Here is a 27,932-nt window from a genome sequence, read left to right on the forward strand (position 1 = left end):
CAGGGCATTCCCGTCTCTCCCAGACGCTCAGCCCCTCCATTCCCGGTTCTCCCGGCCGCTTGTCCCCTCCATTCTCGACTCTCCTGGCTGCTCATCCCGTCCATTCCCAGCTCTCCTTCCCTCCATTCCCGGGGCATTCCTGGCTCCCCCGGCCGCTCATTCCCATTCCCGGCTCTCTCGGCCGCTCATCCATCCCCGTTCCCAGCTTTCCCGGCCATCCCCCCACTTCCCGATCCATTCCCGGCTCTCCCGTCCTCTCTGTTCCCGGCTCTCCCGGCCGCTCGTCCCCTCCATTCCCGGGCCATTCCCAGGGCATTCCCGTCTCTCCCGGCCGCTCATCACCTCCATCCCCGGCTCTCCCAGCCGCTCATCCCCTCCATTCCCAGGGCATTCCCGGCTCTCTCAGCCGCTCATCCCCTCCATCCCCGGGCCGTTCCCGGCTCTCCCGGCCGCTCATCCCCTCCATCCCCGGGCCATTCCCGGCTCTCTCAGCCGCTCATCCCCTCCATCCCCGGGCCATTCCCGGCTCTCCCAGCCGCTCATCCCCTCCATCCCCGGGCCGTTCCCATCTCTCCCAGCCGCTCATCCCCTCCATTCCCAGGGTATTCCCGGCTCTCCCGGCCGCTCATCCCCTCCATCCCCGGGCCATTCCCGGCTCTCCTGGCCGCTCATCCCCTCCATCCCCGGGCCATTCCCGGCTCTCTCAGCCGCTCATCCCCTCCATCCCCGGGCCATTCCCGGCTCTCCCAGCCGCTCATCCCCTCCATTCCCAGGGCATTCCCGGCTCTCCCAGCAGCTCATCCCCTCCATGCCCGGGCCGTTCCCGGCTCTCCCAGCCGCTCATCCCCTCCATCCCCGGGCCGTTCCAGTCTCTCCCAGCCGCTCATCCCCTCCATCCCCGGGCCGTTCCCGTCCCTCCCGGCCCCGTGCCCGGCCCCGCCCGGCCGCACATGCTCGCTGTGTCGGACATGGCGGCGCCCGCTGCGGGGCCACGGCGGCGGCGGCCGGAGGGGTCCGGAGAGCGCGGGACAGAGCCTGCTGTGCCCCCCGGTGTGCCCCCCGGTGTCCTCCCCGATGACACCCCCGATGACACCCCCGAGCCCCCCGGGCGTGCTCAGGCGGGTCCCGCCGGCGCCGGCACCGGCACCTTCTGGCTGACCCGCATCGTGCTGCTGCGCTGCATTGCCCTGATGTACTGTGAGTGCTCCCGGGGCTGTCCCGCATTGTCCCGCATTGCCCTGATGTACTGTGAGTGCTCCCGCAGCTCCCGGGGCTGTCCCGCATTGTCCCGCATTGCCCTGATGTACTGTGAGTGCTCCCGGGGCTGTCCCGCATTGTCCCGCATTGCCCTGATGTACTGTGAGTGCTCCCGGGGCTGTCCCGCATTGTCCCGCATTGCCCTGATGTACTGTGAGTGCTCCCGGGGCTGTCCCGCACTGCCCCGCACTGCCCTGCACTGCCCTGATGTACTGTGAATGCTCCCGGAGCTGTCCCGCACTGCCCTGCATTACCCCGCATTGTCCCGCACTGCCCTGCCCTGCCCTGCTGTGCCATGAGTGCCCCCGGGGCTGTCCTGAGGCTGTCCCGCACTGCCCTGATGTACCCTGAGTGCTCCCGCGGCTGTCCCGGAGGGGCTGGTGCGTGCGGGGAGGGCGCTGTGCTGTGGCGTGCCATGCCGTGCCATGCCGTGCCGTGCTGTGCCCATGCCGTGCCGTGCCCATGCTGTGCTGTGCCGCGCCATGCTGTGCTGTACTATGCTATGCCATGCCGTGCCCATGCTGTGCCATGCCCATGCTGTGCCGTGCCATGCCCTGCTATGCTGTGCCATGCCCATGCTGTGCCGTGCCGTGCTGTGCCCGTGCTGTGGCGGGCCCATGCTGTGCCATGCCATGCTGTGCCGTGCCATGCCCTGCTATGCTGTGCCATGCCGTGCCGTGCCGTGCCATGCCGTGCTGTGCCATGCTGTGCCATGCCCCAGGCCCACATCCAGACCCCATCCCGCATGGAAGGGAGGCAGTGATGGCACGGATGGGCCCTGCCTGTCACCCTGTTCCTGCTGGATTTGGGGTGTTGGGGACCTGTTAGAATGCCAAGCTCCAGGGGATGGGTGAGATGTGACATGGGAAGGGCCAAGGCTGCCAGAGATCAAGGGGTGCTTGGACAACACTCTCAGGGTCAGGCTGGGATTTTTGGAGGGTCTATGCAGGTCCAGGAGTCAGACTGGATGATCCTTGTGGGCCCTTCCAGCTCAGGATATTCTTTGATTCAATAATCCTGGTGGGTCCCTTTGAACTCAGAGTCTTCAATGATTTTATGATCCTTGTGGGTGCCTTTGAACTCAGAATCTTCAATGATTTTATGATCCATGTGGGTCCTTCCCAACTCAGAATATTCCATAATTCTCTGGTTTTCCACTCCTGCTTTGCTGGTGGGATTCTGGTGGCAGGACAGCGTTGGTGAGGTTGGAGCTCCTGTGCTGGTGGAGCTGGAAGGAGGGTTTGCTCCCACCACGAGGCTGGAACCTCCCAGCAGTGCTGGTGGAGCTGGAAGGAGGGTTTGCTCCCACCATGAGGCTGGAACCTCCCAGCAGAGCTGGTGGGAGCTGGAAGGAGGGTTTGCTCCCACCATGAGGCTGGAACCTCCCAGCAGTGCTGGTGGAGCTGGAAGGAGGGTTTGCTCCCACCATGAGGCTGGGACCTCCCAGCAGTGCTGGTGGAGCTGGAAGGAGGGTTTGCTCCCACCATGAGGGTGGAACCTCCCAGCAGAGCTGGTGGAGCTGGAAGGAGGGTTTGCTCCCACCACGAGGCTGGAACCTCCCAGCAGAGCTGGTGGAGCTGGAAGGAGGGTTTGCTCCCACCATGAGGCTGGAACCTCCCAGCAGAGCTGGTGGGAGCTGGAAGGAGGGTTTGCTCCCACCATGAGGCTGGAACCTCCCAGCAGAGCTGGTGGGAGCTGCTCATCCTTCAAGGCAGATGTTGTGAACTCAGCTGTTCAAGCCTTTGCCTTATGCAGAAGCAGGACTGGAGGGAAAGGTGACATCCTTGGGTGCCAACACTGCCAACCAGAGCCTGGAACGGACACAACCTTAAAATGCTTGACAGCAAAACCAGTTTCCAGCCTCTGCCGTGCTGGTTTGACTCTTGTTCTGGCCCTGAGCACACAGAGAGCCCTGCTCAGAGCCCAGGGTTGCTCCACTTCAAAAATATTTACAGTGAAACCAAAACTGACATGTAACACACTACGGTACAAATTCTAAACTTGCCCCAGATTTGTCCACAGAATCGTTAGAATTTGTAGCCTGCCAGCCTGCTTAGATTATTTTGCATCAAACCCGTGCAGAAGTTGTAGCTCCGTATGGGTTTGACACGTGCTCTGTTTCTAGTTTGGTTTCAGCTCTTGGTGAAATGGGAGGTTATGACTCTTTCAGTCAAAATGAAAGCGATTCTGATATTCCCCCGTGTGTAAATCCAGACTGCTGAGTTTCCCAGAGCTCAGCTGGCAGTTCCTTCTGAAAAACTGATTAGTGTTCCCTTTGTGGAGGCTCCTGCTCTTTGATCGTGGGTTTGGGCTTATAAACGGGCCACATCTGGGACCAAGTGTTGTCCCCAAGGGTGGTGGCACGTTCGGTGGGGTGGGGCTGGAGGGGAGAGTGGGAGGGCAGCTGGTGGTGGCTGGAGGGGTGGGAATTGGGAGAAGGCAAATGGATGAGACCTTCTGGTGATGGGGAGACCTGATCTGGGACACCAGAGCAGTAACAGGTGAGACAAGTTTGGAGTTAATTAAGGGTGAGGTGATTTACAGGTGGAAACAATTACGAGTGATGGGCTGCAGGATAAGGGGAGGGTGGGAATGGTGGGACAGGGAGAGGAAGCTGAGCCTGCAGAGGGTGAGTAGAAGGAGAATGAGGACAAAGAAAGAGGGAGAGGAATTGTACGTGGTGCTTTTCCACGTGGGAGAGGGGAGTGGCTGAAGGAGGGAGGAGACCCCAAAATGCTTCTGCAATGCTGAATGTGGAAACTTTTTTAGGGAGAGGTGCCCAAAAGTGTTTGGGTAGTGAAGCTGAAGGAACAGAGCAGGAGTCTGGTTGTGTCCTGTGTGAGGGAAAAGTTTATCTGCTCATTATGCAACTTCTGCTGGGCTGCAATTGGGTAACAGGGATGTCTGGTTTTGGTTTTGGCTGAGGCACAGCTGAGTGACCCAGAACCAGCAACCTGGGCCTGGCTTGAGGCAGCTTCAGTTCCTTCTTGGGCTGACCCTGGTGCTGGGGCTCCATCTCCAATCCCAGAGTGGGGGAGATGCCACCCAACCTCCAGCCCTTCCTGAGGTGAGTGGTCCCTGGTGTGTGGGAGGTGGAGAGGCTGTCAGCAGCCTCCTGGGACCTGGCTGTTGGGCTGGGAAGCTCCTGAGGGAAGCTGGGCTGCCTTTTGATCCCTTCTGAGAGCCCAAGTCTAGAAACAGAACACAGTGTGGTGTCTCTGTGCCCGGCTGCTCTTCCAAGCTCTCTTCTGAAGGTGGAACCATTGACTGTGCCACGTGAGTTCTGGGTGGTTCAGAGGCTCAGGCTGGCTGAGGAAGCACCTGATGCTGTTGTGACAATGTGACATTCCTCAGTTGTGGGAGGTTTCCCCCACTTTTGCATCCAGCCCTTTCATTGCTGCTGGGTTAAGCAGCAGACCCTGTGGGGACCTTGTGTGGAGGTTTGGGGCAGTGGTCACTCCCTGGCTGCAGCTCCTGCCTCAGGGCAACTGTGGGAGCTGAGGGCTTGCTCTCCTCCTGGGTGGAAAGGGAGGGGTGGGAGGGTGGAGGACCCTGTGCATGGGATGGAGAGGACCATGATTTGGGGGCTGCAGTGATGCTGAGGTGAGGGGCAGAATCCTGGGGGTCCTGCTCCTTCCTGCCCCTCTCTCCATTCTCAAGAGGGTGTTTATTGCCTGCTGCAAACAAGGGAGATGCTTTCCCTGAGGATCTTCCCCTGTGGAAGGAGGAGAGGCAGAGCAAGGCAGGTGGGAAGTGTCCTGACGTGTGCCCTCCCTTCTCCTCCACCCCCTTTGCTTATAACAACTCTCTTCTTTTCTTGAAGGGGCTTTCCAGCAGCAGCCAGAGCCTGGGAAGTCCCTGGCAAAGCAGCTCCTGTCTGAGAGGCAGGTTAGAGAGGGGAAGGAGGACCTGGATCTGATGGTTTGGGGAGGTCAGTGGCCAAACCCACCTGCTGGTGCAGGAGTGGGGAGGAAGGGCAGTGGCTCCAGGTGCCAGTGCTCTCTGAAGGTTTGCTCTCTGTGTTGGGGGGCTCAGCAGAGCAGGAGGGTAAAGGAAACCCCTGTCTGCAGTTCCCTGCTGAGCAGGAGCTGGTACCATGTGCTGGTAAATGCTCTGACTTTTGAGTTCTGGCCACTCACAGCCCTCAGGTGTTCTCAGATCCGGGACCTCTTTCACCTCACAGGTGTGGGCAGAGCAAGCAGGAACACCCTTGTGGAGGAGGAGAGCTTGGGGTAACTCAGACAATCATGGCATGGTTTGGGTTGGAAGGACCTCAAAGCCCACCCAGTGCCACCCCTGCCATGGGCAGGGACACCTCCCACCAGCCCAGGGTGCTCCAAGCCCTGTCCAGCCTGGCCTGGGACACTCCCAGGGCTGGGGCAGCCACAGCTTCTCTGGGCACCTGTGCCAGGGCCTGCCCACCCTCCCAGGGAAGGATTTCTTCCCAATATCCATCTAACCTGCCCTCTGGCAATGGGAAGCCAATCCCCCTTGTCCAGGCACTCCAGGCCCTTGTAAGGAGTCTCTCTCCATCTTTCTTTTAGCTCCCTTCAGGCACTGGAAGGTCTCAGGGCACCCCAAAGCTTCTCTTCTCCAGGCTGGACAATCCCAGCAGAGCTGCTCCATCCCTCTGGGCATTCTGCTGCCTCCTCTGGACTCTCCAGCAGCTCCAGGTCCTCCCTGTGCTGCCCCCAGGGCTGGAGGCAGCTCTGCAGGTGGGGCCTCACCTGGGAGGGCAGAGGTTTGGGAAATGCTGTTTTGAGATTTGAAGGTTTTCCATCCCGGTCTTGCACTGTGTGTTCTTTCTTTGTGACAGGGAGTGATGTTTTGGCAGTACAGAAATTCTTTGAGGTCTTGTTGGAGGTGCTGTTACAGGTAAAGAGCTGGTCCCAAAGCTCTTGACAACAAATGTGCATTATTTTCTCCCTTCACCTTCCTTCTGAGTCGTTGTTAGGTGCCCTTTTTGGATGATTGCTCTGATCAGATTCCAGATGTAGAAGTTGAAGTAATTAGATACCACCCTCCCCAATCTCAGCCAGGCTCTGTGGAGTGCTTTGAAATAAAAGCTATTATTTAAATGCAGTTTATCTTCCCTCTCCTTATGTCGTGTTTAGCAGTATTTTCTTTCCCCAGAGCTGGAGCTATGGGAGGCTCATGCTCCTTCTTCCTAATTCTGAAATCTAAAGCCCTCTCAGGGGGGTTTGGCTTCCTGTAGGTTCCTTCCTCCTCTTTCCCTGCCATCTCCTCTGCTTTCCCTTCCCTCAGTTACATTAAAAGGCTCCCAGTGGCTTCCAGCTTGCCCAGTCAGGCTTAGAGAGCATCTTCTGGTGCTTTTTCTCCCCTGGAAGGTTTTGTTTCAGCTTAGACCTTGTTGGGAGGTCTGTCCAACAACAGCAGCACGTCAGCACTGGGTCCTCTGAGCAGCTGATCCCCCTGAAATGGGAATATGGGACCAGGACAGGAGAGGGGAGCCTGTGTCCCAGTCTGCTGCTTGCCCAGAGCTGCTCTGGGCCAGAGGGATCCTCTCAGGGGGTCCCCCAGCTGCAGACTGGGCTGTACTGGTGTGGCTGTACTGGTGTGGCTGGACCTGAGCCCCCCAGGGAAGGTTTGCAGCAGTGCCACAGCCCAGCCTGCTCTGTTTGCCCCCAAACAAGGAGGCAATGGGAGATAAGGGCTTAAAAACCCACCCCAAAGTCTTCAGTGGCAAGAAAAAAAGGTGTGAAGAAGAGAGGAGTTTGTTGTGTGGTTCTTTGTGGAGAAGGGGGTGCTTGGCTTTGCTCAGTGCTGTGGGGTTGGTGCTTCTGTGTTGCAAAACTTTGCAGGGGAATTTATCAATTGAAAACTGAACTTGGTTAATTCCTCTGATAATAAACCAAATACCAGGAATATTCTTCTCTTTCTTCTCTTCACCAGCACAACCTCAGCTTGCAGCATCCAGCACAGGGCCTGTCTGGATGCCTTCCTGGGTCAAAGGGCCACTTGATCTGTGGCTCCAGGCAGACTCTTTGGTGGTGGGCAAAGTGTAGCTTGGTTTTCATGCAGAGCTCTGTGCTCTTGCCTCATTCCTTCTTGTGGTTTGGGCATTAAGTAAAAGTTAAGACTTATTTTAACAGGGGAGGGGGGGAGAGAAAACCACATGACCGGAAAGGTTTGGATTTCACATCTTTAAATCTTTACTGAGCATGAAGAGGGGGATTCTCTCATTCCCCTGCCATGAGAGGCTGAGCCTGGGCTGGGGGAAAGGAGCTGAGGTGACAGGGAAAGGGGGACAGACCAAATCACTTGGGATGGGGGGCTCTGGTGCTGCAAGCCTGGGTAGCTCAGCTGGTTATAACTTGGTTGTGACAATGCCAAGGTCAGGGGTTCAATCCCCTGTGTGGGCTGTTGATTCAAGAGTTGGACTCGCTGATCCTTGGGGGTCCTTCCAGCTCAGAACAGTCTGGGATTCTGAGCAGTGCTGGGTTTAGGGGGAGAGAAAGGAGCCTGGGAGGGAAAAGGAAGGTGTGGAGGGAGGGGGGAGTTAATGGAAAAGTACAGTTAAAGCACCTTCTGAGGTGAGAACAAGCAGTGAGGAAGAAGGTCTATTAGCAGTCGGTGCCAATTTACATGTATTATGTAAAGCTCAGCTCTGGCAGGGAGAGGAAGGTGCTCCCATGTGAGCTGTCACAGGCTCTGCTGCTGCACAGGGAGGGGGTCAGAGCCACTGAGCTCCTCAATCTGCTCAGGAGAGGGTGGGCTGGACAAGGGCCAAGGGCTCCAGGTGGGACACAGGAAACTGGGATGGGCTGAAAGCACCCAAATCTTGGAAGTGTCCCTGAAAAGTCCCGGCAGTGGGCACAGGGAAGGTGAGAAATGGGTTTTATTCTGGGGAGTTGGAGGGGTGCAGACTCCCAGGAAGAAGCTCCAGGACAAAAGAGGAGTGGGTGAAGATCCCCCAAGCCCTGGCAGAGCAGGGAGTGTGGCAACCAGTGCCCAAGGTGGAAGGAAACCTGTTTGACGTGGAGGGAGTGGGAAGATGGAGAGTGGAAAATCCCCCAAGCCAAGGCCACAGGGAGAGGGATTTCAGAATGGGGGTTAGGGAAGAGGAAGAAGCTGAGGCTTTGGGGGAAAAGGGACTTTTTTACCTCCCTGCCTGAGCCAAGGTCAGAGGGAAGGTTGCTGGAGAAGGGAGGGAGGTCTGTTACACTGGAGTTAAGGGTACAGTTTCTCCAGGGGCTCAGGGAGAGGAAGCAATGACAAGCTGATAAATAACTTCCCTTTTTCCCTGCTGGATCTGTGCATCTCCTGTCTTGGTGGAATCCTTTAAAGAGTCAGGCCTTGGTTATGGCTGTTCCCTGTGTCCAGTAACACAGAACTGCTGCTGGAGGGCAAAGCCTCTTGGAGATGGAGCTGGTGCTTGGGATGGGGCAGGGAGAAGGGATTGGGTGGGATTGGGAGCTGCCTGAGGGATGTGCTCTTGGAAGGTGCTCCTGAGATCAGCTCAGTTGGTTAAAACTTGGTTATAACAATGCCAAGGTCATGGGTTCAGTCCCCTGTGTGAGCCACTGACTTGAGTTGGACTCGATGATCCTTGAGGGTCCTTCCAGCTCAGAACGGTCTGTGAAATCCCAGAGATGCTGGGGCTGAGTGCAGGGGGTGCACAGTCCCCAAGGCAGCAGCTCAGCCTGGGGAGTGTCCAGGAGAGGGAGCTGGAGCAGGCTGGGAATGCTGCAGGTGTGAGCAGTGGCCTGGGAGCCCAGGGATCAACACACAGCTGGAAGGGGCACATTTGGTTTGGGTCAGGTGAATTCTGCCCAAACTGGGGCTGTTGCTGGTGGCTTTTAGTTGGGAATGTTGAAAAATCCATGTTCTGGGAGAAAACCCCTTTGGAGCCCAGACTGGGCAATCCCAAAATGTGCATTTTGTGTCAACCCCAGCTCAGGGTTTGCTGCTCTCAGACTCCAAAAGGCTGTGCAGCATTTTGTCCATCCAGTGTGCACTTTTCTGCAATTGCTGTAGTTTGTTTTTCCTAATTTACCCTTGCCTTGTTTGTCCTGCATATGGTGCAGGGGTCTAATTTAGACTTTTTTAGGCAGTGATGGGTTGGGGCAGCAATTCTGGAGCACTTAGAGGTGAATTTGATTAGCACTTTTGGAAAACTCTGCAGCAAATTGCAGTGCTAATCACGGGGAAATCAAGCCATGGAGTTTTAAGGCAGAGCTGGTCTTTACTTGTGTTTTATTTAAGCCAAAAATGAAGATATTAAGCTGTCTGAAGGTCCCAAGTATTTCTGCTGGTTTCACATGTCAGGCTTTATGGAGTTGTGCTGAACTGGGTGTTGGTAGAAAAGTAGGAATAAAATATAAACCATTTAATTTGCAGTCCAGACAGACCCTGTAGAGTTAGAATGGATTGGGTTGGAAAAGACCTCTGAGATCATCAAGTCCAGCCCTTGATCCAACCCCACTGTGATCACCAGATCATGGCACAGAGTGGGGCACTCCATGCCCTGGGCTGGTGATCACAGTAGGGTTGGATCAAGACATGGTGGATTCTCACTCAGTGCCACATCCACAGAATCATAGAATGGATTGGGTTGGAAAAGCCCTCTGAGATCATCAAGTCCAACCCTTGGTCCAACTCCAGTCCCTTTACCAGATCATGGCACTCAGTGCCACGGCCAAGCTCAGCTGAAAACCCTCCAGGGATGGGGAATCCACCCCCTCTCTGGGCAGCCCATTCCAATCCCTGAGCACTCTCTCTGCAAAGAATTTTTTCCTGATTTCCAACTTCAATTTCCCCTGGCAGAGCTTGAGCCCATCGTGCCCCCTTGTCCTATTGCTGAGTGCCTGGGAGAAGAGACCAACCCCCAGCTGGCCAGAACTTCCCTTCAGGCACTTCCAGACAGTGCTGAGGTCACCTCTGAGCCTCCTCTTCTCCAGGCTGAACACCCCCAGCTCCCTCAGCCTCTCCCCACAGCACTTGTGCTCCAGCCCCTTCTCCAGCCTCGTTGCTCTTCTCACTTGGGTTGGAAGAGACCTCTGAGATCATCAACCCTTGATCCAACCCCACTGGGATCACCAGCCCAGGGCACTCAGTGCCCTGGGCTGGTGATCACAGTAGGGTTGGATCAAGACATGTTGGATCAAGACATGGTGGATTCTCTGTCCCTGATCACAGTGGGGTTGGATCAAGACATGGTGGATTCTCTGTCCCTGGAGGTGTTTCAGAGGACACTCAGTGCCACCTCCAGTCCCTTCTCCAGCCTCGTTGCTCTTCTCTGGCCCCGCTCCAGTCCCTCAATCTCTTTCCTCAACTGAGGGGCCCAGAACTGAACACAACACTCAAGGTGTGGCCTCCCCAAGGCAGAGTCCAGGGGAAGGGTCACTGCCCTGGGCCTGCTGGCCACGCTAGTTTGGATCCAGGCCAGGATCCCATTGGCCTTCTTGGCCACCTGGGCACACTGGTGGCTCCTGTTGAGCTTCCTGTCCCTCAGTCCCCCCAGGTCCCTCTGCCTGGCTGCTCTCCAGCCACTCTGTGCCCAGCCTGGAGAGCTGCAGGGGTTGGGGTGGCCAAAGGGCAGGACCTGCACTTGGCCTTGTTGAACTTCATCCCATGGACTTGTGATCAGATTTTCTGTTGTCTGATAGAATAAAATATTCTGTGTATCTTATTCATTTGTAAAACCCTTCACTGTGTCTAAGAGATGGATGGGAAGAGATGCAGGGAATTCACTTTGTGGTGTCTCTGCTGTGCTTGAGGATCTGCTGGAATCAAAGGGAACCCTCCCAGTGACCTCTGATGTGGATTAGGACTTTTTAGTGGTTTTCCAAATGAGAACAAAACAGTTGGTGTGTGCAAAGATCTGGGGAAAGTGTTAAGTGGATTAAGTGGCCCCCAGTGGAGCCCTTTGTCTGGCTGGGCAGTGGGACATGAGTTTGAGTCCCTGGGGCTGCACACTCCTGGTTGCTGCTTAAGGCTTCAAAGAACTGGGAATCCAGGGTTTAATTTCAGTGTTCCCAGCCAGAGCCAGTGACCAGATGACACCAGGATTCCTGTTTGCAGAGTGACCCTGCTCAGATAAGCAAGGACCCAAATTTGATCATTAACCAGGGAGGTTTGGGGGGGGGGACAAAATGCCCTTTGCAAGAGCTCTGGTGGGGCTGGAGGCTGATAATGTTTGAAAGATGGGCAATGAGTGATGGAGCCTAATCAGGGAGTGTTGGCCTTCATTGCTTTTTTTTTCCCCTGAGAAATGGAGATTGCTGCAGTTACAAACTGCAAATTGGTAAGGGGAGGAGATTCTTAAAATATGAGCTAATCCCTACGAACTGACCAACTTTCTCTGTAGAACATCAAATTCTAGGTCTATGATCTGTAATTAAATTGCTTCTGTGCTGTTAAAAATAGCAGCTGGTTGTTCTAAGCCTGTCCAGTGCAGGAGCACAGACACTATAAATGGCAGAGCTGCAGGGATGTGGAAAAGTAGCAATTTAGGGGAAATATTAAGACTTTTCCAACCTTGCAGGACGTGAGAGGATCCACAAAGTCAACCCATTGCAGAGCTACTGCCTTGGCAGCTGTGATGGAGAACCATTAACCATTGCACTGCCAAAGGAAGTGAGGGGTGCTTGGAACAGCTCAGGGGGCCTTAGGACAGAAGGGACATGGACCTGTTGGAGCAACTCCAGAGGATCTCATGGAGATGCTCCAGGGCTGGATCCCTCTGCTCTGGAGCCAGGCTGGGAGAGCTCATCTGGACAAGAGAAGGCTCCAGGGAGACCTCAGAGCTCCTTCCAGTGTCTAAAGGGGCTCCAGGAGAGCTGGAGAGAGACTTGGGACAAGGGTCTGGAGGGACAGGACAAGGGGAATGGCTTCCCACTGCCAGAGGGCAGGTTTGGATGGGATACTGGGGAGGAATTCTTCCCTGGCACAGGCTGGGCAGAGAAGCTGTGGCTGCCCCAGCCCTGGGAGTGTCCCAGGCCAGGCTGGACAGGGCTTGGAGCACCCTGGGCTGGTGGGAGGTGTCCCTGCCCATGGCAAGGGTGGCACTGGGTGGGCTTTAAGGTCCCTTCTGGGATGAGCTTCCTGCTCCTGCCCTGGGGCAGGTCACTCAGGTCCAGGGAGCTTTTCCCAGCAGTGCATTGGGGAGTTTGGCTGCAGCAGGTGGGGTGGCCCTTCCAGCTGTTGAGGAGCAAATGATCTCAGACAGACTCTGTGCTGTCTCCTGGTGTGAAGGGAGAGACAGGATTTAGGGAATTCCTCTGCCTTCTGCATCGTGGTTAATAGAAATCAGGGAGTCATGGAATGGTTTGACTTGGAAGGGACCTTAAAGATCATCCAGTTCCAATCCCTGCCACGGGCAGGGAATCTTCACTTGAGTGTTGGATTCTAACAGAGATGGAGACTTGAACAAGTTCCTCCTGACACTTTAATATTCTTCTGTAACTCAGGACTCAAAATCCATCCTTCAGCCTGGCTGATTCCTAACACAGCTCCCCCCTCTCCTTGTTTTCTGTAGTTGTGGCCTTCCTGGTGGCATTTCACCAAAACAAGCAGCTCATTGGGGACAAGGGGCTGCTCCCTGCCAAGCTGTACCTGCAGAGCATCAAGAAGTATTTCAAAGGCAAGATCAACCTGGATGCCCTGAGCTATGCCCCAACAATCATCTGGTTCCTGGACTGGTCTGCCATGGACAGCACCTTGGACTGCCTGGCCCTGGTTGGCCTGGCAGTGTCATCCTTTGTGCTGGTGACTGGATGTGCCAACATGGTCCTCATGTTCATCCTGTGGGTTCTCTACCTCTCCTTGGTCAACGTTGGACAGATCTGGTAGGTTCTCAAGCTCTCTGCTTGTTCTTTTCTGGTGTCTTGGGCTGTTTGTTGTGCACATTGACTTTGTTACATTTTGGGCTGATTATCTGCTTAGGAACTGTGTAGGAATGTGAGATAAGGAGAGCAGAAATGAGTCCTGGGCATGTCCCAGCTCTGTCTTCCCTGGGATATCTTCCCTCATGTCTGGTCTCCTCTGAGAGAGGTAAACTGGCTGCACTTGTTGGACTTGATGATCCATGTGGGTCCCTTCCCACTGAAGTTATTCTATAAAGTGCCAAACTGTGTATTATCCCTTGCTGTTAGGGACCTGCCCTAAGAATTACTCCTGGGCTGGTGTCTCAGCTCTGTCCAGAAGAGCTGGAACACTCAGGACAAGCCTGTGGGGAAAGAGGAAAGGTGGAATGGTGTCTGTCTGCAGGGAAAGGCTGTGGGGCAAAAATAGAGGCTGTGGGTGGTCCTTGCTCTTCTTCAGGTCCTAAATGTGTTGGTTGAAAGAGGATGTGCCCTTAGAACCCCAAATTTCATTAGTTCCCTCCTGAGCTGCCTCTCTGCCTCCAGCACAGGGGAGGAGGTGCCTTTGGGGAGGTCAAAGGTTGTGCCATGAGGAGGTGCCCAAGCTGTGCCACTGGGATGCTCTTCCCAAACCTTCTGGCTCCACAACCCACCACAGGACACGTTTCCTCTAGATGGGCTCAGGGGGTTGGATTTGAGGCTTTGCTTGTGCTGGGGCAGCCCTGGGCTGTGTCCTGTCCCATTCCTTCCTCTCCTACTCCAGCTGGTATGTCAGTGGGTGAAGGACAACAGGCTGAGCTTTCTCAAAGCTCCATTCTCTGAGCTCTCAACTCAGCATGACCCTAAGGCTGTGACAGCAAGACACACATTTGGAAAAAAAATTTGGTGGTTGGTTTTCTGTTGCCAGTTTCCAAGTGATTCCAGAATTGCTCCTGTATTTTCTGGGTGATTTATGTCACAGAGCCTGAATTCAGGCTCCTTCCTGCCCATTTCCAGAGATACTGGAGCAGCAAGATCTGCATGTGGTCCTTGACTTCTTCCTCTTTTGGGTTTCTGTGTGGGAAGGGGGGAAAAAATCCCAACAACTTTCCCCCCAAGCTGCAAAGGTTTTGTAGCCCAAAGCCAGACCTGCAGTGACTCCAAGGGTGAGGATTGGATTCCTGTTATTCCTGAAGCACTGGGATAATTAGTGGGCATGACTGGCTCCCTTCATTAGTGCTCCCTGTGCTGCTGCTGTGGCTGCAGTGGGGCTGTAATGCCATTGCAGTTTTATTTTAGGGAATCTGCCTGGAATGTGGTGTTGTGTCTCTTTGGGCAGTCCTGTCCTCTGCCCCCACGGGCCTGTCCTGGTACAGGCAGAAGGGAAGGGGTTTTCTCTTCCAGGGAGGGGTGACAGTCCTGCAGAACTCTTGAGCTTTTCCCAGAATAATTCCTGTTGTGCCTGTTGGCTCTGAGTGGCTGTTCTGGCATCTTTCCAGTCTTTAAGGATGAGGCAGAAGGCTGTGGATTGAGAGGGGAGCTTTTCTTAACTTCTTCCACCAAACCAGTGTCCAGCAGAGCATGTCCAGGAGGCTCCTCCTGGGCAGGGGGGAGCTCATGGCCAAGTCCTGGGTGTCTTTCCAGCTCCAAGACAATAATCTGCCCAGCAGGAATTCACACAGAGCTTGGAGTTTGCCTTTTGTGGGTGCTGTGGTTGAAAGGAATTGCCTCTTGATATTTGAGATAAAACTTTTAATTTTTTTTTTCCTGCCTTTGCTGCTTCAGGTTTGGGGTTTAAAATTTAGTCTGGCACAGGCAGGTGCTCCTGGTGTTCAGCAAAAACACAGCAAGGGATTGGGGTTGGGTTCCTCTGGGAAAGGGGAGAGTGGATGATGTTGCCTCAACTTCTTCTCTTTTTAATATTCTCTATGAAACAGGAAATGAGGTGGTTCTTGTTAAGGAGTGGGGGAAAGGAATCAAAGCAACCCACCAGCCCAGTTCCTTCAGCTGTGGTTGCATTTTTCATTCCACCCTCTGCAGTGGGTCACTGGGTGGTCAGAACCATATTATTATTGTGCACACAGTGTGACATGGAATTCCCTGGGGAAAGGGCTGCTGGGTGCTTGCAGTGCAAGGAAACCCAGGGAAGGAGCAGAGCTGAATTTCCCAGGGAGTTGTGGTGGCAGGAGGGGTGAGCTGAGTACCCAAAGGGGGTTTGCAGCAGCACTGGCCTTAAAGCTGAGGCTGCCTTTGGTTCTCCTTCTCACACTGGTTTGTCCAGGGGTTTAGGTGGGCCTTTAACTGTGTTCCCCTCAGCTTTGGGCAGAGTGAGAGGTTTGCAGGAGTTGGGGTGCTTCTCCAAAGCAGGAGTTGGGGTGCTTCTCCAAAGCAGAAGAGGCAGTGTGGCAATGCCTTCTCAATACATGGCTTGGGGGATGTCATGTCAGAGATGGGCTGATGGAGAGAATCCACCAGCCACTGAGAATGCTTTAACAACTGATGGTTTTAATGTGGTTTAAATGGAGAAACTGCATAGTCACTGCTTGTTCTTCCCATAGCCCCCTGCCAGGCCAGGGGACTGGGAGAAGGACAGTGACCTCATATTTCCTGTCACCCCCTCCCATTGAATGTAAATCCCCTTATTGGCACAAATCCAGACTCCCCTCTTGTCCCTTATTGCTGAGTTTGTGTCCCTCCAAAGTCCATATAAACCTGTACCCCTGATTGAACTTCCTCTTTGTTCCTGCCTTCACCAGTGGTCCCTGTGTGTCCTTTCTGGGGGCTCTCATGGTTGGGGTGAGCAGAGAGCACACACTTCTCCCGGGTTAATGGACTGATAGTCCAGGACCAGGAGAAGTTCCAGATTGTTGCTGATTCCTTCAGAAACCAACCCTCATAACGCAGCTCTTTCTAAGGTGGGGAAGGACAGCATGGCCAGACAGCCCTGCCTGGAGCTGTGGGACAGCTCAGCACAGAGGGGGCAGAGAGGTGCCCGTCGGGGAGCCCCGAGGGGGGGCAGAGAGGTGCCCGTCGGGGAGCCCCGAGGGGGGGGGGCAGAGAGGTGCCCGTCGCCGGGGAGCCCCGACGGGGGGGGGGGCAGAGAGGTGCCCGTCGCCGGGGAGCCCCGACGGGGGGGGGGGGCAGAGAGGTGCCCGTCGCCGGGGAGCCCCGACGGGGGGGGCAGAGAGGTGCCCGTCGGGGAGCCCCGAGGTGGGGGGGGAAGGGGCAGAGAGGTGCCCGTCGGGGAGCCCCGAGGGGGGGGGGGGGAGAGGTGCCCGTCGGGGCTCCCCGACGGGGTGGGGGGGCAGAGAGGTGCCCGTCGGGGAGCCCCGGGGGGGGGGGGGGGGAAGAGAGGTGCCCGTCGGGGAGCCCCGAGGGGGGGGCAGAGAGGTGCCCGTCGGGGAGCCCCGGAGGGTGGGGGCAGAGGTGCCCGCCGGGGAGCGCCGGTGCTCCTGCCCCTCTGGCCAGGGTGGACTCCTGTTCTCCAGCTCTGGGGCTGCCCCTCCCAGCACCATCCTTTGCTGTAGTGCCTGGGAAGTCTCTTCAAGGAGGACAGGGAATGATAAGAGGCCACTGAGGAACAATTTATTCCTTTTATTGCCTTTGCTCTCTTCCCTATTTTAATTGTAAATGTTGCTGTTTGTTTTGGGCTGGAGGGGAGGCTCTTTCAACTGCTGTCCAGCTGGCCTGGGCTCAGGCAGGGGGAGCTTCACAAGAGCAGCCTCTGCTTTGAAGGGCAGGACACGCTGCCTGTCTGTGCTGGGGAATCCTCTGGGAGCTGGGGATGCTCCTGCTGGGACAGCTCAGCACCAGCTGGGGGGCTCCCAACCCCCAGGGGGCTCCTCCCGGGACAGGCTGGTGTTGGAGGTGGGTTTGCAGCATGAGCAACCTACAATACTGAGAGCTGGGGCTGGGGCAGGGTCCTGGGGCTGAGTTTTGGATGTGCCAATTTGTTGTTGGCTCTGAACTAAGATGCACTTTGGTGGTTCTCAGTCAGTTGAGCTTTCAGAGAGCAGCACTTTAATTCTGGTGCCTGTGAAATGTGAGGCCAAGATTGCCAGGTTTGAATCATAGAATGGATTGGGTTGGAAAAGACCTCCAAGATCATCAAGTCCAACCCTTGGTCCAACTCCAGTCCCTTTACCAGATCATGGCACTCAGTGCCACGGCCAAGCTCAGTTAAAAACCTCCAGGGATGGGGAATCCACCCCCTCTCTGGGCAGCCCATTCCAATCCCTGAGCACTCTCTCTGCAAAGAGTTTTTTCCTGCTCTCCAACTTCAATTTCCCCTGGCAGAGCTTGAGCCCATCGTGCCCCCTTGTCCTATTGCTGAGTGCCTGGGAGAAGAGACCAACCCCCAGCTGGCCACAACTTCCCTTCAGGCAGTTCCAGACAGTGCTGAGGTCACCTCTGAGCCTCCTCTTCTCCAGGCTGAACACCCCCAGCTCCCTCAGCCTCTCCCCACAGCACTTGTGCTCCAGTCCCTTCTCCAGCCTCGTTGCTCTTCTCACTTGGGTTGGAAGAGACCTCCAAGATCATCAAGTCCAACCCTTGATCCAACCCCACTGTGATCACCAGCCCAGGGCACTCCGTGACCACAGTGGGGTTGGATCAAGGGTTGGATTGATGATCTCGGAGGTCTCTTCCAACCCAGCTGATTCTGGGATTCTGTGATCCCTTAAGGACAGCTTTCTGTCCTGTTTTCCCTGGCTGTTGGATGCACAAGCCACTGAAGCTCCTTCAGAGGGCACTAATTGGGCTCCTCTGCAGTGCTGAGCTGCAGATGTGAGTGTGGATGTCTCCAGAACTCTGCCTGTGACAGGCCTTGCTTGGCCACCCCCTGCCTGAAGGGAAGTTCTGGCCAGGTGGGGGTTGGTCTCTTCTCCCAGGCACTCAGCAATAGGACAAGGGGGCACGATGGGCTCAAGCTCTGCCAGGGGAAATTGAAGTTGGAGAGCAGAAAGAAATTCTTTGCAGAGAGAGTGCTCAGGGATTGGAATGGGCTGCCCAGAGAGGGGGTGGATTCCCCATCCCTGGAGGTTTTTCAGCTGAGCTTGGCCGTGGCACTGAGTGCCATGATCTGGTAAAGGGACTGGAGTTGGACCAAGGGTTGGACTTGATGATCTGGGAGGTCTTTTCCAACCCAATCCATTCTGTGATTCTGTGGATGTGGCACTGAGGGAGAATCCACCACATCTTGATCCAACCCCACTGTGATCACCAGCCCAGGGCACAGAGTGCCCTGGGCTGGTGATCACAGTAGGGTTGGATCAAGACATGTTGGATTCTCTGTCCCTGATCACAGCAGGGTTGGATCAAGACATGTTGGATTCTCTGTCCCTGATCACAGCAGGGTTGGATCAAGACATGTTGGATTCTCTGTCCCTGATCACAGTAGGGTTGGATCAAGACATGGTGGATTCTCTGTCCCTGGAGGTGTTTCAGAGGACACTCAGTGCCACCTCCAGTCCCTTCTCCAGCCTCGTTTCTCTTCTCTGGCCCCACTCCAGCCCCTCCATCTCTTTCCTGAAAGTGGGAAGGTTTTCTAATGCTGGGCACAATGTTCCCAAAGCAGCTGTGGGTCTGCTCAGACTAAACCTGGACGTGTTCTCTGGGTCATGGGCCACACTCAGAGTGTCACACTTTCATCAGGAGCTCAGTGTGTCTGTCTTAAAATACTGGTTTGGGTTTTTTTCCCCCCCCATCTGCCACTTGGAATTTTTCCTTTTGAAGTTGGAGGAGACTGTCAAGAACCTGCCAGTGCAGGAGAATATTTAATGTCTGACCCACTGAGTGAAGTGCTGAATGTTATGTTAATTTTAACCTTGATTTTTCTTGTCACTTCTGCAAACTGTGCAGAAATCAAAGGATGGGAATGAGGAGTAGCCCCAGATTGAATGTAGTAGAAGCTGTTTAAGGAAGATGCTCAGGAAGATTCTGTGGGAATCCTTCAAATTTGCAGCCTGCAAATGGTGCTTGGCTGGGCTCAGTGCACAGGTCTGTGTCTCTCTCCCCCCCTTCCTCCCTCCTGAACATGATTATCCTCCATTTCAGCAAGGAGGGGACAACCTGCCCTTTGTTCAAAAGTGCAAATCCTCCTTGGAGGTGACCCCCTGAAACCTCCCTGTGTGGGTCCTTTCCCTGTGGTTTCTGCTGGGCCATGTCTGAGATGGACACTGGCCATGGAGGTCCTGGGGCAGGACAAGCTCTTTGGGACAGTCATTGCAGCAGAGCTTCAATCATTTTTGTAGCAGCATAACTAATGCACTTCTGAAGTGAATTGGTAATTCTGGAATAAATTCCCTTTTATCCCACAGTAAGGTGTCTCCAGAGAGCTATTACATTTTCTTATATAAACAAACTTTTCAGCTGCTCTGCCACTGATCTCCTGTTTCTTCTTCAGTTGTTTCCTCTCCCCCAACATTTGCAAATGGCATCTGAAACCCCTTCCTTCCCCTTGGTTATTGTGTAATTTCATTTTCAGAGCTCCTTGCCCACTGTTGGGGAACACAATTCCTGAGACTCTTGATCCAAAAGCTGGAATTGTGGCTTTTTAAATCCTATTGGTTTTTTGTTTTTTTTTTTGGTTCATGACTAAGATTCTGGTGGAGTTACAAGAGCTCAAGGGAGCAGGTTAAACAAGCCAATAAATAAAATATTGGAGCACGAGGTGGCCACGGTGTTGTGCTCAGTGTGTTCTGCCCTGCTGGAGCTGCTGCCAACAGGTATGGGGTGAAATGGGGCTGAGCAGCACCTGCTTTTCTGCAGGGAGCATTAAAGAGAGTTGTGCTCCTGTTCCCTTCAAAGCCCCCGTGCCCAGGGGGTTCCTAAAACCTTGTTGGTGCTCCAGCCCAGAGGGGAGGAGATGCCTCTGTCTCTCTGCCCCCAAACCTGGGCATTTTTCATGTTTAGCTGCTTGAATAATAACTTAAATCTTTGATGTGAAAGGACTTAGTGGAGGGACAAGTGTGCTGTGGGTGAGGGAAGCTTGTCTGAGGTTTGGGCTTTAATTGCAATTAAATTAATGTCCTCAGAAGTCCATTTGCAGTGGGGAAAGAAGAAAGGCTTGTATGTCTCATTAAAAAGCACTTGACCTCTGCAGGACTTGAATCCCTGTGAGTTGGTGGGTGAGCTGGGGCTGGGGCAGGCTGAGCTCCAGCACCTGCTGGGGGCTCCCTGGGGGCTCAGGAGGTGCCCAGGGCTGTGTTTGCCCTCCAGGAGGGCATTGGGAGCCTTTAAATGAACCTCTCCCCTGGTTCCTTTCCTCTTATGTTCTACAGCTTTGGATGTTGAGATTAAAGCACTCGAATTTTTTCTGGTGTGATCCAGGTCAAGGTTAGAGACAGAGATCTGAGTTCTTATTCCAGAGTGTGAGTTTGGGTCTGGATTTGGCCAAACACCATTCCCATTTTTAATTATACTGGTTTGTGATGCTTCTATGACAAGGACACAGCACTTGGAGCATGAACAGAATTGTCATGGAATGGTTTGGGTTGGAAGAGACATGAAAGGTCACTTCATCCACCCCCTGCCATGGGCAGGGACACCTCCCACCAGCCCAGGCTGCTCCAAGCCCTGTCCAACCTGGGACACCCCAGGGATGAGGCAGCCACAACTTTGGGTACCTGTGCCAGGGCCTGCCCACCCTCCCAGGGAAGAATTCCTTCCAATACCCATCTATCCTGGGATGCCATTCCCTTGTCCTGTCTCTCCATCCCTTGTCCCAAGTCCTTCTCCAGCTCTTCTGGAGCCCCTTCAGGCACTGGAAGGGGCTCTGAGGTTTCCCTGGAGCCTTCTCTTCTCCAGGTGAACATCCCAATTCTCAGCCTTTCCCGTGCCCCCTCGGGGGGGGGGGGAGCCCCCCGTGCCCCCTCGGGGGGGGGGGAGCCCCCCGTGCCCCCTCGTGGTTCTGCCACACAAAACAGAGCTGGAAGAATCCCCCTTGGAGCTTCCAGGAGCTCAGATCCAGATGAGGATGATGAAGGATCCCCAGGGGTGCATTTGAGCTGGGGAGGGTTTGTTAAGCACTTTGGGTAATTCAAGGAGATTTTTTTTTTCCCCAGCCCTGAGGAAGCAAATCCTGAAAGATCAGGAGGGAGTGGGAACTTGGGTGTCCTGGGTTTTATCAGGACATTTGGGGAATTCTCTGGGATCACTGTGCAGGCAGGAGTGGATGTGTCAGCTGTGCTTGACCTTGGCAAGCTCTTCCCATCAGTCTCCATCCTGCTTTATTGGCCTGTCTGGAATTAATACAGGCCTGTACTGAGGGACTGCAGGGCTTAACTGATCCCAGCTTTGCAGATATTAAACTCTGAAGTGGAAGCAGGAATTTCATGTTGTGCCTGAATCCAGGGTACAATTTTGTGTATTAGAAAAAAAAATGGAAGATCTTTGGATAAATCCCATTGACAAATCTCACCTTGCTGCATGTGCTAAGCTGGAGTTATTTGGAGGGTTTTTTTAGGGCTTTGTTTTTCCAGCTCTCCAAAATATCTCAATGACAACAAGAAGAAAACTTAGAATATCTTATTCCTTTTTCTGGATATCTTATTCCTTTATCTGGCCTTGGCAAGAAACCTGAGGAATTTCTTTGTTTCTGAGGCTCAGAGTCTCCCATCCCTTGTCCTCAGAGCTGCCCTCCCTCTGCCCAGGGAGAAAAGCTGATTTCTGGCAGGGTAACCCCAAAGGTGCAGCTCTCAGGGGCTCATCCTTCCTGTTGGGGAAGCTGCTCCTTGGCACTTCCACCCTGCCAGGAGAGAGGGAGGGATGGGGTTCAAAGCAGGCTGGGGACACATTAATGAAAGCCCAGATTAATTCCATGTGACACCCCTGCCTTGCAGTACAACTGGGAACTAATGAGCCTAATGAGAACCAGGCTGGGGGCTGAGAGATTCCAATTTAATCAGGGCTGATGGCAGACATGAATCAGGGAGAGTTTCCCCACCCCACCATGGGGAGGGTTTCCCCTCCCTGCCCCAGCCTGGGCGTGGGTTTGGCCCCAGTCCTTGAGAGGGGCTGGTCCCTGTGCATGGACCCCCTGGCACCCAGACTGGGGGTGGGTTTGGCCTCAATCCCTGTGCATGGACCCCCCTGGCACCCAGACTGGGGGTGGGTTTGTCCCTAGTCCTTGAGAGGGGCTGGTCCCTGTGCATGGACCCCCCTGGCACCCAGCCTGGCTATGCCAGTTCTCCAGCCCCGTGCATGGACCCCCCTGGCACCCAGCCTGGCTGTGCCATGGCTGGGTTAGTTCTCCAGCCCTGTGCATGGACCCCCCTGGCACCCAGACTGGGGGTGGGTTTGGCCTCAATCCCTGTGCATGGACCCCCCTGGCACCCAGCCTGGCTGTGCCATGGCTGGGTTGGTTCTCCAGCCCTGTGCATGGACCCCCCTGGCACCCAGCCTGGCTGTGCCATGGCTGGGTTGGTTCTCCAGCCCCGTGCATGGACCCCCCTGGCACCCAGCCTGGGGGTGGGTTTGGCCTCAATCCCTGTGCATGGACCCCCCTGGCACCCAGCCTGGCTGTGCCAGTTCTCCAGCCCTGTGCATGGACCCCCCTGGCACCCAGCCTGGCTGTGCCATGGCTGGGTTGGTTCTCCAGCCCTGAAAATGGGTGTATTTCTCCTCTTGGCTGAGGCACTTGAGTTAAATGCAGGTGGTCATGGGGTTTGTGCCTTTAATTTAGGGCTCCTTCAAGGGGCAGGAACAATCAGAGTTAATGAGATTGGGAAGGACCTTAAGATGAGTCCAACCATTAACCTGACACAGAGTCCCCCCTCTGAGCCATGTCCCCAAGTGCCACATCTCCAGCAGGAGCAGAGAGCACATGGAATACCCACACCCAAACACCTTTTCCCTCATCCCAGGCAGTGAGAGCTCCTGCCTGGAGCTGGGAATTGCCATCTGGGTTCACTTGGAGATGTTGTCCATGGAGAGCAGTGAGAGGAGCTGTTAACACCAGCTGTGGCTTCCTTAGGGATGCAGCAGGGAATTCTCCAGCCTGGAATTCAGTGCTGGGCCACTGCAGGGCTGGTTCCACTCCAGGGTTTATTATAAATACAGATGGGTTTGCCTCGTAAACATCGAGAGATGTAAAGGTAAAAGTTCCTGTCTGTGTTTTATACTATTTTTAATAGACTCTGTTTGGAATTTTGGGTTTGGAACGCTCTCAGGTTTTGGGACGTTCTCCGGGGTCTGGGACGTTCTCCGGGGTCTGGGACGTTCTCCGGGGTCTGGGACGTTCTCCGGGGTCTGGGACGCTCTCCGGGGTCTGGGACGCTCTCCGGGGTCTGGGACGCTCTCCGGGGTCTGGGACGCTCTCCGGGGTCTGGGACGCTCTCCGGGGTCTGGGACGCTCTCCGGGGTCTGGGACGCTCTCCGGGGTCTGGGACGCTCTCCGGGGTCTGGGACGCTCTCCGGGGTCTGGGACGCTCTCCGGGGTCTGGGACGCTCTCCGGGGTCTGGGACGCTCTCCGGGGTCTGGGACGCTCTCCGGGGTCTGGGACGCTCTCCGGGGTCTGGGACGCTCTCCGGGGTCTGGGGCGCTCTCCGGGGTCTGGGGCGCTCTCCGGGGTCGGGGACGCTCTCCGGGGTCGGGGACGTTCTCCGGGGTTCGGGACGCTCTCCAGACTTGGAAGAGGAACCCAAACAGCCTGGGTAGTTGTGGGGCAGTTGAGCAGAAAGGGAATGGGAGTTCATTGGGCAGGTCTGGCCCTTGTGCTTTTCCTCCTCTTTGAGCCAATCAAACCATCATCCCACATGCAGGAAAAATGCAGTTCTGTGGGAAAGGGGATTTTTTCTGCCAGGTGGGATTGGGAACTCCCAGTCCCTTTGCCCACAGGGGGGTTTGGGGACAAAGAACGTGTCCCCCAACCCAGCTGGGCTCTGCTGCACCAAGGACACATTTCCATCAGGAACAAGCAAGTTTTGCTTTCCAGGAATATCCTTGAGCTGGAATTAACCGAGTGGTGAAAAGCATTTAATCCAAATATTTGGTGATGTTTGTGATTCCCAGCTGGAATTCCCAGCAAAAATAGGACATGAATTTTAAGTCATGGCTCAGGACACTGATTTTCCCACCAGAAAACAGACAGGACATCAGAGTTTCATTTGATTCAGACAAGCCAAGTGGGACATACTTTAAATTTGCAAAACTTGGGAGTTTGGTAGAAAATTCCTCTGTTGAAATTTGCCCCAAAGCTGCAAAATCCCACCCAGGAAATCCCATCCATGTTTTCCTTTGCCATTACCTGGTGGGAACGTTGCAAATGCCGAGTGGTGACGTTGTTGTTGAGGGTGTTTTGAGATATTTGGATTGATGGATTTCAGGGCTAATTGAACTCCTGAGTGCCAATTAACGCACCAGTTCAGGGCGTTGGCAGGAGCCGAATCTTCCTGAAAAACCTTTAAAACTTGGCATGTTTTTTTAGTTTTGGTGGTTTTTTTCCTGGTGTGTTTTGCTGTTTGGTTTTTTTTTTCCTCGAGTGTTTTGGTGTTTTTTTTCCTGGTGTGTTTTGGTGTTTTTTTTTTCCTGGTGTGTTTTGTGTTTTTTTCCTGGTGGGTTTTGGTGGGTTTGTTTTTCTTGGTGTGTTTTGGTGGTTGTTTTTTTTCCCTGGTGTGTTTTGGTGTTTTTTTTTTTCCTGGTGTGTTTTGGTGGTTTTTTTTCCTGGTGTGTTTTGGGGTTTTTTTTCCTGGTGTGTTTTGGTGTTTTTTTTTCCTCGAGTGTTTTGTGTTTTTTTCCTGGTGTGTTTTGGTTTTTATTTCCTGGTGTGTTTTGTTGGTTTGTTTTTTTTTTTCCTGGTGTGTTTTGGTGTTTGTTTTTCCTGGTGGGTTTTGGTGGGTTTGTTTTTCTTGGTGTGTTTTGGTGTTTTGTTTTTTTTCCTGCTGTGTTTTGGTGGTTTTTTTTTTCCTCGTGTGTTTTCCTGGTGTGTTTTGTTTTTTTTCCTGGCGTGTTTTGGGTTTTTTTTCCTGGCGTGTTTTGGTGGTTTTTTTTTCCTCGAGTGTTTTGGTGGGTTTTTTTCCTGGTGTGTTTTGTTTGTTGTTTTTTTTCCTGGTGTGTTTTGTTTGTTGTTTTTTTTCCTGGTGTGTTTTGTTTGTTGTTTTTTTTCCTGGTGTGTTTTGTTTGTTGTTTTTTTTCCTGGTGTGTTTTGTTTGTTGTTTTTTTTCCTGGTGTGTTTTGTTTGTTGTTTTTTTTCCTGGTGTGTTTTGTTGTGTTGTTTTTTTTTCCCTGACTTGTTTTGGTGTTTGTTTTTTTTTTCCTTGAGTGTTTTGGTGGTTGTTTTTTTTCCTGACATGTTTTGGTGTTTTTTGTTTTGTTTTGGTGGGTTTCTTTCCTGGTGTGTTTTGGTGTGTTTTTTTTTTTCCTGGTGTGTTTGGGTTTTTTCCCTGGTGTGTTTTGTTTGTTTGTTTTTTCCTTGAGTGTTTTGGTGTGTTTTGTTGGTTGGGTTTTTTTGTGGTGTGTTTTGTTTCTTTTCCTGGTGTGTTTTGGTGTTTGTTTTTTTTCCTGATGGATTTTGGTGTTGTTTTTTTTTTCCTGATGGTTTTTCTTTTTTTCCTGGTGGTTTTTTTTTTTCCTGGTGGGTTTTTTTTCCTGGTGGGTTTTTTTTTCCTGGTGTTTTTTTTTCCTGGTGTTTTTTTTCCTGGTGGTTTTTTCTTTCCCTGGTGGTTTTTTTTCTCCCTGGTGGGTTTTTTTTCTCCCTGGTGGGTTTTTTTTTTTCCTGGTGTTTTTTTTTTTCCTGGTGTTTTTTTTTTTCCTGGTGTTTTTTTTTTTCCTGGTGGTTTTTTATTCCTGGTGTTTTTTTTTTCCTGGTGGGTTTTTTTTTTTCCTGGTGGTTTTTTTTTTTCCTGGTGTTTTTTTTTTTTTCCTGGTGCTTTTTTTTTTTCCTGGTGCTTTTTTTTTTTCCTGGTGCTTTTTTTTTTTCCTGGTGCTTTTTTTTTTTTCCTGGTGCTTTTTTTTTTTCCTGGTGCTTTTTTTTTTTCCTGGTGTTTTTTTTTCCTGGTGGTTTTTTTTTTTCCTGGTGGTTTTTTTTTTTCCTGGTGGTTTTTTTTTTTCCTGGTGGTTTTTTTTTTTCCTGGTGGGTTTTTTTTTTCCTGGTGGGTTTTTTTTTTTCCTGGTGGGTTTTTTTTTCCTGGTGTGTTTTGGTCTTTTCTGCTCTTGTGTTGTTGTGCTCTGCACTCCACTAATAATAATATTAATGTAGAAGATAAAATAATAAAATTCTGGTGTTGGGATTGAAGCCATAATGGGAATAAACATAAATTTTTGAAGAACAACATCCTAAAACTTGTTCTACTTTGGGCTACACCTTTAGTAGGAACTGATAACCTGAGAGGAAATTGTTGTGGTGTAGAGAAGGCTAAAGATAATTCCAGTAATTCCAGAGCAGACCAGGAGCTCTGGGTGCCCCTTGTGGGGTTTGTGGTGCCCCTTGTGGGGTTTGTGGGTGCCCCTTGTGGGGTTTGTGGGTGCCCCTTGTGGGGTTTGTGGGTGCCCCTTGTGGGGTTTGTGGGTGCCCCTTGTGGGGTTTGTGGGTGCCCCTTGTGGGGTTCGTGGGTGCCCCTTGTGGGGCTTTGTGGGTGCCCCTTGTGGGGCTTTGTGGGTGCCCCTGCTGGGGTTTGTGGTGCCCCTGCTGGGGTTTGTGGTGCCCCTTGTGGGGCTGGTGGGTGCCCCTGCTGGGGCTGGTGGGTGCCCCTGCTGGGGCTCGTGGGTGCCCCTGCTGGGGCTCGTGGGTGCCCCTGCTGGGGCTCGTGGGTGCCCCTGCTGTGGCTTGGGGGTGCCCCTTGTGGGGGAGCCCCTTGTGGGACTTTGGGGGTGCCCCTTGTGGGACTTTGGGGGTGCCCCTTGTGGGGTTTGGGGGTGCCCCTTGTGGGGTTCGGGGGTGCCCCTTGTGGGGTTCGTGGGTGCCCCTTGTGGGGTTCGTGGGTGCCCCTTGTGGGGCTGGTGGGTGCCCCTTGTGGGGCTTTGTGGGGGTGCCCCTTGTGGGGCTTTGTGGGGGTGCCCCTTGTGGGGCTTTGTGGGGGTGCCCCTTGTGGGGCTTTGTGGGGGTGCCCCTTGTGGGGCTTTGTGGGGGTGCCCCTTGTGGGGCTTTGTGGGGGTGCCCCTGCTGGGGTTTGTGGGGGTGCCCCTGCTGGGGTTTGTGGGGGTGCCCCTTGTGGGGCTTTGTGGGGGTGCCCCTTGTGGGGCTTGTGGGGGAGCCCCTTGTGGGGCTTGTGAGGGTGCCCCTTGTGGGGCTGGTGGGTGCCCCTTGTGGGGCTGGTGGGGGAGCCCCTTGTGGGGCTGGTGGGGGAGCCCCTTGTGGGGCTGGTGGGGGTGCCCCTTGTGGGGCTGGTGGGGGTGCCCCTTGTGGGGCTCCTGGGTGCCCCTGCTGGGGTTTGGGGTGCCCCTGCTGGAGCTGCTGCTTTGACATGTTTACCAAACAAGGGCATACCATTGAAAATATCCCTTTAGTTGCCCCCAAATCAGGGGATTTGCTGCTCTTCCCTGTCCAGGTAGGAGCAGTTTCCCTTTGGAGTTGTGTGTGATGTGGCTCAGACACTTTGCTGTGTCCTTTGACAGTGTTTTGAAACTCAAACCAAGTGACCTGAGAAATAAAACCTAATCCCAGATGTAGTTTCCTTGAATTATCAACCAAAAGACTAATTGTTTTTCTTGTTGTTTTGTTTTCCAGGTATTCCTTTGGTAAGTGAATAAAAGCAAGACCAACCTGCAGTGGGAATTTCCTGCTGCATTTGTGGGTATGTGGCTGTTACAATATTCCACTTCCTTTGCTTGGGTTTTCTCTGTCAAATGTTTGAGTGGTTTGTTTTTTTTAATGAAGTTTTTAATTGCCTTTCACTGAATTTCTTCCTTAAAGAAAGGAAATTCTGTATATTGGG

General features: G+C 53.7%; 1 protein-coding gene across 1 annotated transcript; it reads left to right on the forward strand.

Moving 5' to 3' along the window:
• Nucleotides 1–958: 958 nt before the first annotated feature.
• LOC139679583 (lipase maturation factor 1-like) lies at nucleotides 959–27,790 on the forward strand. Its single transcript, XM_071571450.1, has 3 exons — nucleotides 959–1,197; nucleotides 12,758–13,067; nucleotides 27,725–27,790. Exons 1-3 carry the CDS (start codon nucleotides 969–971, stop codon nucleotides 27,741–27,743), a joined length of 558 nt encoding a protein of 185 aa, XP_071427551.1. The 5' UTR covers nucleotides 959–968; the 3' UTR covers nucleotides 27,744–27,790.
• The last annotated feature ends 142 nt before the right edge of the window (nucleotides 27,791–27,932 follow it).

The sequence above is a fragment of the Pithys albifrons genome, chromosome 16 (genome assembly GCF_047495875.1).
Source record: "Pithys albifrons albifrons isolate INPA30051 chromosome 16, PitAlb_v1, whole genome shotgun sequence".
Lineage (NCBI taxonomy): Eukaryota > Metazoa > Chordata > Aves > Passeriformes > Thamnophilidae > Pithys > Pithys albifrons.